This window comes from Pipistrellus kuhlii, unplaced genomic scaffold (genome assembly GCF_014108245.1).
Source record: "Pipistrellus kuhlii isolate mPipKuh1 unplaced genomic scaffold, mPipKuh1.p scaffold_m20_p_1, whole genome shotgun sequence".
Lineage (NCBI taxonomy): Eukaryota > Metazoa > Chordata > Mammalia > Chiroptera > Vespertilionidae > Pipistrellus > Pipistrellus kuhlii.
The window spans coordinates 87,804,069-87,817,947 of NW_023425404.1; the positions used below are offsets into that span (position 1 = coordinate 87,804,069).

At 47.9% G+C, this 13,879-nt stretch overlaps 1 protein-coding gene across 4 annotated transcripts in view; it reads left to right on the top strand.

Moving 5' to 3' along the window:
• The first annotated feature begins 5,415 nt into the window (after positions 1 to 5,415).
• PTPN9 (protein tyrosine phosphatase non-receptor type 9) overlaps positions 5,416 to 13,879 on the top strand; it is a 93,016-nt gene continuing 84,552 nt past the window's right edge. For 2 of the 4 annotated variants that reach the window (XM_045586627.1, XM_036455183.2), the window contains exon 1: positions 5,416 to 5,733. In XM_045586627.1, coding sequence (XP_045442583.1) covers positions 5,671 to 5,733 — 63 coding nt within the window. In that variant the 5' untranslated portion in view covers positions 5,416 to 5,670. The remainder of the gene's footprint in view (positions 5,734 to 13,879) is intronic. The other 2 variants (XM_045586623.1, XM_045586619.1) reach the window with 1 other exon arrangement.

A 13,879-nucleotide genomic window follows, 5' to 3' on the forward strand; every position in this document is an offset into this window, starting at 1 on the left:
GAAGGGTATTCTTTAAGGAGAGGAAGAAGAAAAAAGTAAAGATAAAAATTATGAACAACAAAATGACATCAAATACATTTCTACCAACAAGTGAATCTAAAAATCAAGAGAGTAAAAAATCTGAAGAACAAAATGGACTGGTGAATATAATAGAATCAGGGACATAGAAAGGGATTGGACTAACAATTCTCAGGGGGAAGGGAGCCTGAGGGGTGAGGGAAGAGATTGGACAAAAATCTTACACCTATGGATGAAGACAGGGGCGGGGGTAAGGGCATGGGGTAGAGTTGGGAATCAGGTGGAGGGGAGCCATGGGGGAAGAGAGGGGAAAGAGGAACACCTGTATTAATCTGAACAATAAAGATTTATTATAAATAAATAAAAACATATTTTAAAAAAGCAAAAAACAAAAATACAACCCATAACCCTAACCGGTTTGGCTCAATGGATAGAGTGTCAGCCTGCAGACTGAAGAGTACCAGGTTCAATTCCAGGCCATGTACCTTGGTTGTGGGCACATCTCCAGTAGGGGGTGTGCAGGAGGCAGCTGATAGAGAGCTCTCAGCTCTCTCGTCAATGTTTCTAACTCTCTACCTCTTTGTAAAAAATCAATAAATATATTTTAAAAAATATAACCCATAACACCCCCAAGGTTTCCTCTTTATAATTTATTTTCCATTTTGAAATAACAGTTCATCTTAATTAAATTAATTTTGGGGGAAATCTATATATATAAAAGCCTAAGCAATGGTTAGTATAGAACGACTGGAATTACAGGTCGCTACAGATATGCATTGACCACCAGGGGGCAGATCTGGGATTGGTAAGCAGATGTGCCAGGTGAGAAAAGGCAGATCATACACAGGAACTGCTCCCTGGTGGTCAGTGCACTGCCACAGCGAGAGCACTCCTCAGCCAGGAGCTGGGCTCACAGCCAGTGAGCACAGTGGCATTGTCTCCTGCCTCTGCAGCAGCGCTAAGGAGCGAGCAGTGAGTGGCTAGGAATGAGCGACAAGTGGTTAGGAGCACCGAGCCCTGCTTGGGTTCGGCTGCTTTGAGCACTGCTATGCCCTTGGGGGATGTTGAACTGCTGGTTTCAGCCTCATGCCCCGGAATCGGCAGTCCGACATCCCCGAGGGGTCCCAGATTGCGACCCCCCCAGGATGAGGGACCCCAGCGGGTGCACAAACTCATGCATTGGGCCTCTAGTTGGTTAATAACATATGTTTAACATATACCATTTTATAATATATCTGTATACTCTATGTGTGCTCACCTTCCAAAGTCTAATCTTCTTCCATCAACTTGTACCCTTTCTTCTCCCCACCCTCATGTTAATTTAATAAAAATGTGATTGTTGCCGAGACTGGTTTAGCTCAATGGATAAAGCATCGGCTTGGGGACTGAAGGGACCCGGGTTCGATTCCGGTCAAGGGCATGTGCCTTGGTTTCAAGCATATCCCCAGTAGGGGGTGTGCAAGAGGCAACTGATCGATGACTCTCTCTCATCGATGTTTCTAACTCTCTCTCTCCCTTCCTCTCTGTACAAAATCAATAAAATATATATTTTTTAAAAAATGTGATTGTTACCAATACTCGCCCAACCCTACCTTAGCCTTCCTTAAGAGGACCTACAGCCAAGCATTAAAAATGCAAGAAGGCTATGCCAAAATCGGTTTGGCTCAGTGGATAGAGCGTCGGCCTGCGGACTGAAGGGTCCCGGGTTCGATTCCTGTCAAGGGCATGTACATTGGCAGCTGGTTGATGTCTCTCTCTCATCAATGTTTCTAGCTCTCTATCTCTCTCCCTTCCTCTCTGTAAAAACTCAATAAAATATATATTTTAAAAAATGCAAAAAGGCTATGTTTGTACATGTGGATCTAATAGCCTATTTAATAAAAGAGTAATATGCAAATTGACCATTATTCCAACACACAAGATGGCTGCCCTATGTGGATACAAGATGGTCACCACAAGATGGCCTGCAGGGGAGGGCAGTTGTGGGCAATCAGGCCAGCATTGGAGGGCAGTTAGGGGAGACTAGGCCATCAGATGAAGGCAGGGGTAATCGGGCCGGCAGGGGAGTAGTTAGGTGTCAATCAGACTGGCAGGGGAGTGGTTAGGGGGTGATTAGGCTGGCAGGAAGAAGCAGTTAGGTGGTCAGGAAGGCAGGCAGGTGAGCAGTTGGGAGCTGGCAGTCCTGGATTGTAAATAGGCAGTCGGACATCCCTTGAGAGGTCCCAGATTGGAGAAGATACAGGCTGGCTGAGGGACACCCTCCTTCCCCAGTGCACGAATTTTGTGCACGGGGCCTCTAGTACACACACACACACACACACATCATAATTTCAGCTATGTCATGTTATGATAGTGAGAGTAGAAGAAAGTCATTCACAATAGTTTCTGGCATGTGGTAAGGACACAATAAATGTGAAATTATTTCAGTGTATGTATGTATAATACTATAATTTTTTTTTACAGAATTTCCTACTGATAAGCCATTATTTTATTTCATTCTTTTGCTATTACAAACTATTTTGCATCTCTAAGATCTGTTTGAGCAGGATGACAATATCATACTTGATTTCCTTGATTTGAGCCTGCATAGACTAGCCTTTTTACTCTGATTATCCTAAGATTTACCTCTTAGAGAAAATCCAGCCAGCTGCCTTGCACTTGGTTTTGTTATCCACATCTCTGCTCAGCAACTTCCAAACATTGTCCTGTGAGGACTGTAAAAGGCAATGGTTCTGAGAACTGTTCCCTTATACAACCACAGGCCCTTACATACAACTGTGCCTCTAAAAACCTGAGTTTTCTGTTCAGGGTTCACTCTGTTAAACTTCTTCCTTTATTAATTCTCCCTGTACTAGGAGTAAGAATGTCTGGGTTCAGGTTTAAGCTCAATACAAATTAATTTGCTGTGTGACTGTGGATAAATCACTGGCCCTTGGTGTACTGAAGGTTACTGGACAAAACATCCTCTTCTGTGTCTACTCGGTGGCTTGTACTACTCAGGTCCCACCATTTCTTCCTCCAGCTTAGTCCCACAGCCATCTCTTCCTGCAATAACTATGCAATAATTTTCACACATAAGTGTACCTGTGTACTTCAAACCCATTTTGTTCAAGGGTCAACTGTATTTGTTACTTTAAAAAATTTTTTTTTGAAAAGGTTATACATCTACATGGAAAATTTACACATACACAATGATGTTAGAAACCAAGATAGTGATTACTCTTGAGGAGAGTAGTTACTTGGGGGTAGTGACTAACTGGGGCTTTGGAGAGTTGGGAATGCTCTAATTTAGGGGTGTCGAACTCAATCAGAGAAGGGGCCAAAATCTAAAATCCAGCCTAAATCGCAGGCCGAATGGTTTACTGAACAGTCATAAACTGTCATTGTGATGGAAACGCAGCGGAGTGCAGTGATGACAGCGCAGTGCGGGCCACATTGCAAGGCCTGGCGGGACGGATTTGGCCCGCGGGCCTTGTGTTTGACACATGTGCTCTAATTTCTTGATCTGTGTGTTAGTTACATGGGTATGTTGAGTTTATGAAAGTACAAACATTTTCACTTTTTGTGTATGAGTGCTTAAAAAGATTTAAAAAAAAAATATATATATTTTATTGATTTTTTACAGAGAGGAAGGGAGAGAGATAGGGAGTTAGAAACATCGATGAGAGAGAAACATCCACCAGCTGCCTCCTGCACACACCCCACTGGGGATGTGCCCGCAACCAATGTACATGCCCCTGACTGGAATCGAACCCATGACCCTTCAGTCCGCAGACGGACGCTCTATCCACTGAGCCAAACCGGCTTCTGCTAAAAAGGTTTTTTAAAAAAAAAACACCTCAAAATGTACAAAAGACGTATAGGGAAAAGTCTCCCAATCCCTTCTGTTTATGACTCCTGGTTCCCCTCATGAGAAACAACAACTGTTACCTTTCTTGTGTGTCCTCCCAAACCTTTTGTAATCCTATATAATAAAACCCTAATATGCAAATCAACCAGAAAGCAGAAAGCCTGTACGCTCAACACAAGAGCTGCCCCCCTGGTGGTCAGTGTGCTCCCACAGGAGGAGCATCGCTCAGCCAGAAGCCAGGCTCAAGGCTGGTGAGTGCATGGGGCCTGGGGCCTCCGTGGCAGTGCTAAGGAGCAGCCAGCCCAGTGGTAAGGAGCAGCAAGCAGGCGGGTGTAAGTACCAGACTGCAAGAGAGAGGGATGTCCCACTGCCCCACTAGCCCACAGGTGGACATCCCCCAGGGTTCCAGGACTGCAAGAGGGCACAGACCGGGCTAAGGATCAGGCTCCTCCCCAGTGCATGAATGTTGTGCATTGAGCCTCTATAAATAAGTTTACAAATGTATGTTCATTTTTTTTTCTTTATACATGTGACAGCATAAAATGCATACTTGAGTTTTGATTTTTTCACCTTATAATATAGCTTAGGGATAATTCCAAATTTTAACATGTGAAAGTAACCCCAGGGCCTGGTATATAATTTTCTTGTTAAATAGACATTGTCTTCCAGAGGAGCACCTGGTTGTAATAATGAAACTCCTGTAAGTGGTTAAGAAGTCAACCCAGAGCCAGCCTTCCTGATGCAAAGGGTAAAATAACATCCTTGAGTACCAGGGGGTTCTTTTTTAACTAAGAGCAGGCACCAGAAGTTCCTGCTGCAATGATGTAGAAATGAGTGAAGTCAGAGGCTGTTTTTAAAGTCCTAGAAGGAACTTCCTCAGCGGTCTGAAGACCCTCCGTTGGGCTTCAACCCTTTTATATTATTTATTTTTGGCCTAGAATGACTCAGAAACAGCGGAGCCAGCCTTTCCTGTGACTCGGAACTGGCCCAGGCCGCGCAGTAAGATGCCCCCAATAGTGGTGCCGCCTGCGGGGAAATCAGAAGCTTGCAGAAGCTGCCGTGTTCTGGATGCGGTTTCCGAGCCCGGGCTGTGGTTGGAGGTGCTAACGTTAGCTCCGTGGGCGATGGATTCCGGGATGCCGTGGCAAAGCGAGGGCCGGGGCGGGGCTGGTCGGAGGTTCGCCCCTCGAGCAGCCGGGACGCGGCGGCCTTCTCCAGGAAGGCAGCCGGCGGGGCAGGCGCCTTCCTCCCTGGGTCCCCCGGCGGGTCACCGCGGAGCACCCTCTCCCTCCTGCAGGGAACTTAACCCAGAGAACGCGCACTCCGCCTTCCGCCCTCCTCTCCGCCCCGCTCCCGCAGGCACCCGCCCTCCTCTCTGCCGCCCCCTCCCGCCAGCCCAGCGCGCCGCCGCCCCTGAATGAACGGAACGCGGTTTCTCAATGGAGCGTCGGGGGGGCTCGGGCGGCCGCGGGGGCGGCGAGGCGGGAGGGAGGCGCGGCTTTCCGTCTCTCCGCTCGGCCCCGGCCGCGGCCTGAGGCGCTGCGGCGGCGGGCGGGTGGCCGGACCGCAGCCCAGGGCCCGGCGCGCTCGGCGGAGAGGCCCGGCCGGGTCTGCATTTCCTCCTCTCCCCTCCCGGGCGGCCGGCTCTCCGCGGCAGTGTTCCGGGAGGAGAGCACACAGGTCTCCGCCCCGAGGACCGGGCGCCGGGAGCCTTCGGCGAGGAGCCCGCGGCGCCGGGCGCGGCATGCCCGGGCCGGCCCCGCGCTGCTGAGCCGCGGCGCCCGGAGCGGGCTGGCGGCGGGATGGAGCCCGCGACCGCGCCCCAGGCCGACATGGCGCCGGAGCTGACCCCGGAGGAGGAGCAGGTAAGCGGCCGGGGGTGGGCCTGCCCGAGCCCGGGGAGCCCGCGCCCCAGACCCCGCCGCCCTCCCCGAAGCCCCCGCCCCGGCCCCTTGCCTCCGCTCGCTCCGCGGCTCCTCCTGCGCCGGCGGCTCCGGGCGGCCAGGCCGCGGCGGGCGCCCGCGGGCCGCGCTCCCGGGGGTCGGGCCTCGGTTCCCGCGAGCCTGGCCGGCAGCGCCTGGCCGCCGCGGGCGCGTTCTGAAGGCCGGCTGCCCACGCCCTGGAAGTCCGGGCCTGGCCCTTCCTGCTCCGCACGCCCACTTCCCTGCCCCGCGATTCCGGTCTCCATCTTTCCGGAGCCCCATTGTCCGTCCGCCGCGCCCGGCTCCCGGGGGAAGTGGTGCGCGGTGTCATTTTGAGGGCGTGGGTGGGGGGAAGCCGGCCTCTCACCCCGCTCAGTTTTGCGGGACAGACAGGGCCCACACCTTCTGAGAAGATGGGAGTCCTCCAGATTTCCCCTGCCTCTTCCGTGGCGTTACCCACCCCGGCCTAGCCATGCCCAGATAGAGCGAGCCATATGGTCTGGTTCCATGTTTTAGTAAAACATGGAATTTCCTCATCTGAGATAAGATGGTCACCCGTTTCAAACTCTCCAGCCCTTGTTCCCAAGAACCACACTTGATAGTACAGTTTCTAGTATGGAGACAATCTGGTTCTACAAACCAATATTGGTTAATGGGCTTATTTAATACTTGATTGTTTAAAAACCCGTTTCTCCTCACTTGTGGAGATAACATTTTTCATATTTCGCCTCAGACCACAGTCTTTCCTTTTGGAGTTTTGAGATAAAATCAGCACCGGGGAAAAAGAATTCTGCTGCTTTGTACAAGGCATGGTAACATTCTGGTAACCGCAGTTAAGCATTAATAAAATGCTAGTCAGGGCTTAGTGCAAACAGGAGGCTTAGGAGCCAATCGTGCCAGAATTAGAAATACACTTTAGGTATGTGTTAGATTGATTTTAAAGGGACAAAACTTTTCCATTCACTTCTTTTTTTTTGGATTACTCAGATTTGAAGTTTGTATGTTTCTAAGACTTAATGGCATCAGTATTTCACTGTGAAGATGGCATTAGGTTGCAAATTTAAAAATTAAAACCAAGGAAAGCAAATATTAAAGTATTGATAAAGTGGTTTAGTAAAAACCGTTTATATCCAATGAATGTGATGGCTATTAGCAAGGACTGGGTGGAAACAACTTGTTTTCTACTGGCATTTCAAAATGTTGAGACAAACATAAAAGCAGCATAGTTTTAAGTATTATAGTTCCAACTATTGCAATGCTGGTAAAATTTTACATTTTACTTTAATATCATGGAAGAGTACTCTTAACTGTAAAGATGTCTTTAAAGTATTTAAATTAAACTGCAAATGGGTGTAGTTTTATAATAGTAGTCCTCATAGGAAATAACATTTATTCCAAACTGCTAGTCCATTGCTCAAACCAATTTTAGAACTCATTTAGAATTTATTTCAAAGCTGTGGTGGAATCTTTGAAGTATTTTCAATGTTGGAAAAATCTTGTACTTTTGAGAGGCAATTTGATTTTTGGAAATAGTAAAAAATCTTTTGGAACAATATTTCAAAAGTAAAGTAGGCGGTCAAACTTGGTTAAGGCAAAAATGAAATACATTTAGGCCCTTTTTTGGGGTGTGGAAATTGCTTTACAGATGTTTCTGGAGCAGATCCCTCTGAATGGTATCTACCTCTCATATAGTCATGTGAATCAGAAACCCAGAAATATTCATGGACACTACTCTCTCACAGCCCATGTATATTATATATACATAGTGAATTTTCATGCACTGGAGTGGGGTCCCTCAGCCCAGCCTGCCCCCTCTCACAGTCTGGGACCCTCAGGTGCAGGAGGCGATCTGGCGATCAGGGGAAGGCAACACCCCATCACACCTCTGCTGCTGCCACTGCCAGCAGTACAAGCCTTGTCTGGCCTTAGTTATCTGCACCTTGGGCTGCCCTGGGCAGTTGGGAGGCTGAGTGGACTGGGTGCCACCTTCTTGTGGCTGTGGGTGCCGCCATATTTGAGGGCGGGGCTGTCAATTAGCATATCCTCTCCTTATTGGCTGTGGGTGCTGCCATCTTTGCGATGGCATGAGGGTCAATTAGCATATTCCGTCTTTATTATATAGGACTAGAGGCCTGGTGCACAGAATCTGTGCACTGTGGGGGGGGCATGGCCTGCAGGGATCAATTCGCTGTAGGAATGCTGCTCATCCCGATCAGCTGAGTGGCTGTGGACCTGCTCTCTGAGTGGCTGCTCCCAAGTGGTGCTTCCACTGAGGGAACGCACTGACTAGCAGGGGACAGCTCCTGCGTTGAGCTTTTACGCTGGTGGTCAGTGTGCATCATAGTAACTGATCGATTGGTCATTCTGCCATTTGATTGCTTGGCTTTTATTATCTAGGATCATCAGGTTTTCTGAATATCTCTTGAATTGTTTAATTTCTTCACCTCCACCTTTACCACCCAAGTCCCCAAGTTACTTCATATTCTGACAGAATTTCTTTTTTCGACCTGACCATTCTGCATTTTTTATCTCTTATTCCCGAAGCCAAAGGCAAACTGCATATCTGGCTGCATCTTCCTTTTAGCCTACCTGTCTCCCAAATAAGCATTTATAAAAAAACCATTCAGTGACTTTTTCATTGTTCTTGGGGTCATTACAACTCTTGAATATGATCTGCAAAGCCTCAGCCTTTGAGTGGTCTAAAAGCCTAGCTAATTCTCACACCTCATCTTTGCTCCAGGCACACTGGCCTTTTGATCCTGCCTCTGGCCCATTCCTGCTTTCCTCTGTCTGGAAATAGCCTCCACTGCTACTCCCACTTCATCCTGTAGCTCTCAGATTTCACTTTCTCTGGAAGGCCTTCCTTGATGTCCCTAGTTAGGTGAAATCTCTGTTACTGGCTCTCAGAGTAATATGTACTGTCCTTTATATCACTTACCACAAATTCACATTCTGTGCTGTTGCATGACCAGAAGCTCCGTGAGAATTGGAACTGTGTCTGCTTTTGCTTACCATCATAGGCACATTGTTTAACATAATGACTGTCCCCTATTGGTTTTTTTTTTTTTTTTTTTTTTTTTTTCTTTTTTTTTAATATATTTTATTGATTTTTTTACAGAGAGGAAGGGAGAGAGACAGAGAGCTAGAAACGTCAATGAGAGAGTAACATTGACCAGCTGCCTCTTGCACACCCCCTACCGGGGATGTGCCCGCAACCAAGGTACATGCCCTTGACCGGAATCGAACCCGGGACCCTTCAGTCCTCAGACCGACGCTCCACCACTGAGCCAAACCAGTTACGGCCCCTAATGGACTTTCAAAAAATACTTGTGGGATGAGTTAAAGTAATCCTGTATGTGACTTATACACAGACAGCACTCATCTCCTTTAGAATGGTTTATGAAAATAAGGACATTGCTTATTTTGATATGTGTTGAAGGTCATTATTATTACTTTACTAGTGGCCTGGTGCATGAATTTGTGCACATTGAAAGGAAATTAATTAGAAGAAAGATTTGTGTCTTAATTACGTTACTGCAAAAAATTACACATCAAAATAGTATATGTAGCCTTAGCCGGTTTGGCTCAGTGGATAGCCTGCAGACTAAAAAGGCCAGGGTTCAATTCTGGTCAAGGGCACATGCCTGGGTTACAGGTTGAATTTCCAGTAGGGGTCATGCAAGAGACAGCCAATCAATGATTGTCTCTCATTGATGTTTCTTTTACTTCCTCTATATCAATAAAAAAATTTTAAAAATAGTATATGTAATATTTACATATATAGAAGGCTAAGCGACCATCTGACTGCTCGCTACCTATGATGCATTCTGACTACCAGGGGGCAGACACTCAAAGCAGGAGCTGCCAAGCTCCTTGAGGAATGTCAAAGAGCCGGTTTTGGCCAGATCCCTGTAGGCCAGGCCAACGGACTTCACCTCACTCTGCAGACACCCTTTGTGCTGCAGTGCCACCCCAGGTACAGCCGACTAGGGAAGGATCACAGGAGGTTGGCTCCAGAGTATGTCCGGCCCTTCTAGCCCAGTCCTGCCCTGCCGGCCACCTTCTAATTAATTTCCTTTCTTTGTGCACAAATCCGTCTACTGGGCCACTAGTAGTATTATAAAATTAAAACACTCGTGATTGGCATCAATGAGAGCTTTATAGGTATCACGCATGCACGAGTCAATGTTTATTTTTAAAATAGAGGCCCGGTGCACAGATTTCTGTACCAGTGGGGTCCCTCGGCCTGGCCTGTGGGGATCAGTGGACCTTTGCGCCACCACAGCCAGCCTTAACTGGCAGCTCATGGGGCTCCAGCCTGTTCGCATCGATCCCACACAGCACAAAGTAGTGTGCAAAGTGGCAGGTGGCCAGAGAGGAGCCTGAGCCTGGCTGGGTGTCGCACCGCTCCCACTCATCCTGGCCCCACTGCGCCTGCCGCCACCAGTCAGGCACGCAGGGGGCAGTGTCTGTGGAAGAGGCTTGCGTCCCCACAGCTGTGCTTGCCAGCCACCAGCCTGGTGTCTGGCACACACCCATCTGTCAGCTGAGTGGCGCTCCTGCTGAGGAGGCTCACTGACCACCAGGGGACAGCTCCTGTGTTAAGTGTCTGCCCCCTGGTGCTCAGTTAATGTCATAGCTACCAAGCAGTGGTCTGGTTGACTGGTCGTGTGGTCATCCGGTTGCTTAGGTTTTTATATATAGAGACTAGAGGCCTGGTACACAAAATTCGTGCTTGGTGGTATGTGTCCCTCAGCCCAGCCTGCACCCTCTCCAATCTGGGACCCCTCGAGAGATGTCCGACTGCCCGTTTAGGCCCGATCCCAATGGGTTTGGGCCTAAACGGGCTGTTGGACATCCCTCTCACAATCCAGGACTGCTGGCTCGCGACTGCTTGCCTGCCTACCTTCCTGATTGCCCCTAACTGCTTCTGCCTGCCAGCCTGTTTGCCCCCTACTTCCCTCCTCTGCAGGCCTGGTCCCTCCCAACTGCCCTCCACCGCTGGCCATCTTGTGGTGGCCATCTTGTGTCCACATGGGAGCAGGATCTTTGACCACATGGGGGCAGCTATCTTGTGTGTTGGAATGATGGTCAATCTGCATATTACTCTTTTATTAGATAGGATAGAGGCCTGGTGCATGGGTTGGGGCCAGCTGGTTTGCTCTGAAGGGTGTCCCAGATAAGGGTGGGGGCCCCCTTGGGGCATGGGGTGGCCTGGGCGAGGGCCCTGTGGTGGTTTGCAGGCCAGCCCTGCCCCCAAGTGGAGGCCCTGGTATTTGGGATTTATTTATCTTCCACAATTGAAACTTCGTAGCCTGGAGCCATGATTTCCACCCAGAACTAGGTTATTCTGCCTACAATGCAAATGTTTTTTCTATTGTACCAGGGGCTCAGTGCACAAATTTGTGCATCTTGAAAGGAACTGTGTGCGCTGCAAGGCTGAAGTGGACATAGGGCGGGTCTCAGCCCATCCTCCACACCCCTCCAACTGCAGCCCCCGGTCCCCGGTCCCCTCTGCTGGCACACACACACACACACACACACCCTTCCCTCCGCCGCCACTCCCATGCACTGATGATGCTGGCCCCGCTTGCACCCACTGAGGTGTGGAGTGATTGGGGCCATGCCAGCAGTGGGTGCAAGCAGCAGCTCCTGCTGTTGAGCATCTTTACCAGCATTACTCTGAACTCTATATCAGATAAATTTTTTTAATTTCCATTTCATTTATCCCTTCTTCTGGAGAATTCTCGTTTTTCTTTTCTTTTTTTTCTTTTTTTTCTCCATTTTGTCTGGTTTGTTTGTTTAGGTTTGTGAATGCTATTAGGTAGATCTGCTACACCTCTCTATTGTTAGTGCAGGACAGTGTCAAATGCTATTTCTGACTAATTAGATTAGGCAAAGGCTGAAAGTCTCTAGATCTGCCTCTGCCTGCAGACTGATTAGATTCAGGCTCCAGTAGCCCTCAGGCAATTGTCCTCAGGTGTGGTAAGGCCCCCCCCCCCCCCCCCCCACACACACACACACACACAGGGTGGGGCACTGCTTCTGCCTGGAAGCTAATTGTTATTCTCAGTCTTTTGTAGCAAATGTCTGTGTGAGAAAGATGACCTCTGCAGTACAGGAAACCAGGGTGCCGTCCTCTGAGCTCTAAGCCCAGAGCCCTCAACCCTGGCTTCTGCTCACCCTGCTCTCCCTCTGCCAGACACGGGGAATTTTCTTGGTCCTTTTAAGAAGGTGACTGAATTTCTGGCTGTCTTTCCCCAGCGGAGAACAATCCTGCTGCTTTTCACAGCCAGATATTATGTAGCCACCGTTCTGTTTTGGTGCCCTCTGATGGGGGGCCCATCTTGGGGATTAGACCCCAGAGTTGTCAGGGGCACCCCCCAGATCTGAGGTATCTCTCTGGACCTTCAGCTGCTGTCTGTGGGAGCCTGGCCAGGCCTTTCACACCTCTGTCCCAGTTTCTATGCTCTCTATGCAGTCTCTATTTCCATCCTTGGTTATCAGTGTTCTTTCCAGCTAGTCTTCAGTTGATTATTCAGGATTTTAAAATATATATATTTTTTATTGGTTTCTTACAGAGAGGAAGGGAGAGGGATAGGGAGCCAGAAACCTCCATGATGAAAGAGAATCCCTGATTGGCTGCTTCCTGCGTGCCCTCTACTGGGGATCAAGCCCACAACCTGGGCATGTGCCCTTGATTGGAATCGAACCTGGGACCCTTCAGTCTGCAGGCCAACGGCACTCTATTCACTGAGCCCAATGCCAGGGCTCTCCCACCGTTTTAAATCTCTAAAGCTTTAAGTTTTTAAATGGAACCAAAGGAAGCTTTGATATATCAGGGCAAGCTTCTCAAAGGAGGTGATTTTTGAGCTTAATCCCAAGGGGACTGTCCCTCTTCTATCCCTTCTGGGTCGCCAGTATATTACACAAAACTGGACAACCAGTTGGTCTGGGCTTCCTGTCACTACTTGAGCCAATTCAGCAGGCACCTCTTCTCTTTCTTTTGTACAGGAGAAATAACTAATTTGGAGCCAAATATGAAGAATATTATCTCACCAAAGTATAAAAACAAAGGTGTTTTTGTGTCAGGACTACATTCTTTTTTTTATGTTTAATATGCTGGCAAAATTATAAATTTGGAAGTGTGATGGGTAATTTCTACATATTAGTACTAGTCTTTATTCTTACTCTGTTATTAATTATCCTAATTTTAGTTTTCTAAAGCATATACTCAATATTTGTAACTTGATCTTAAATTTTTGAATTTACTAAATTATAATTAACTTGACTACCATGGGTAGTTAAAAATATTTTATGGTGCCCTAGCCAGTTTGGCTCAGTGGAAGGAGTGTCAGCCTGGTGATTGAAGGGTCCTGGATTCGATTCTAGTCAAGGGCATGTATCTTGATTGCAGGCTTGATCCCTGGCTCTGGTTGGGGCGTGTGTGATAGGCAACCAATCAATTGGTCTCACAGCAATGTTTCTCTCTCACTTCCACTCCACCTAAAAATCAATGGAAAAACATCCTCAAGTGAGGATTAAAAACAAACAAACATGTATTTTATGTTATATGCCTATATTCTTAGCTCTATGTCTGTGTAACTAAAAGAAAGTTAAGTGAGGCTCCTTAGGTTACATTCTTTTGGGTATAAGTTGTGAGAACTCTAATAAACCATAAAACAAAGACTCTTAACTAGGATTCTGAGGATTTTTTAATTCAGCAGTTACAGCCTTTCACTGTCTTTTTGTTTTTACATGGATTTCCCAAATAGCGATTGATAGGATAGAATTACAGTTTTCTAACACACTGAGGCTTTTACTCATATTTTTATTTTAGACCAAAAAAGGTTTTAATAACTCATACAGTCCTTCTCTCATATTAAAAAGAATTCATGAGGCCGAAACCGGTTTGGCTCAGTGGTAGAGCGTCGGTCTGCGGACTGAAAGGTCCCAGGTTCGATTCCGGTCAAGGGCATGTATCGATACCTTGGTTGCGGGCACATCCCCGGTGGGGGAGGGTGCAAGAGGCAGCTGGTCGATGTTTCTCTCTCATCGACGTTTCTAGCTCTCCATCTCTCTCCCTTCC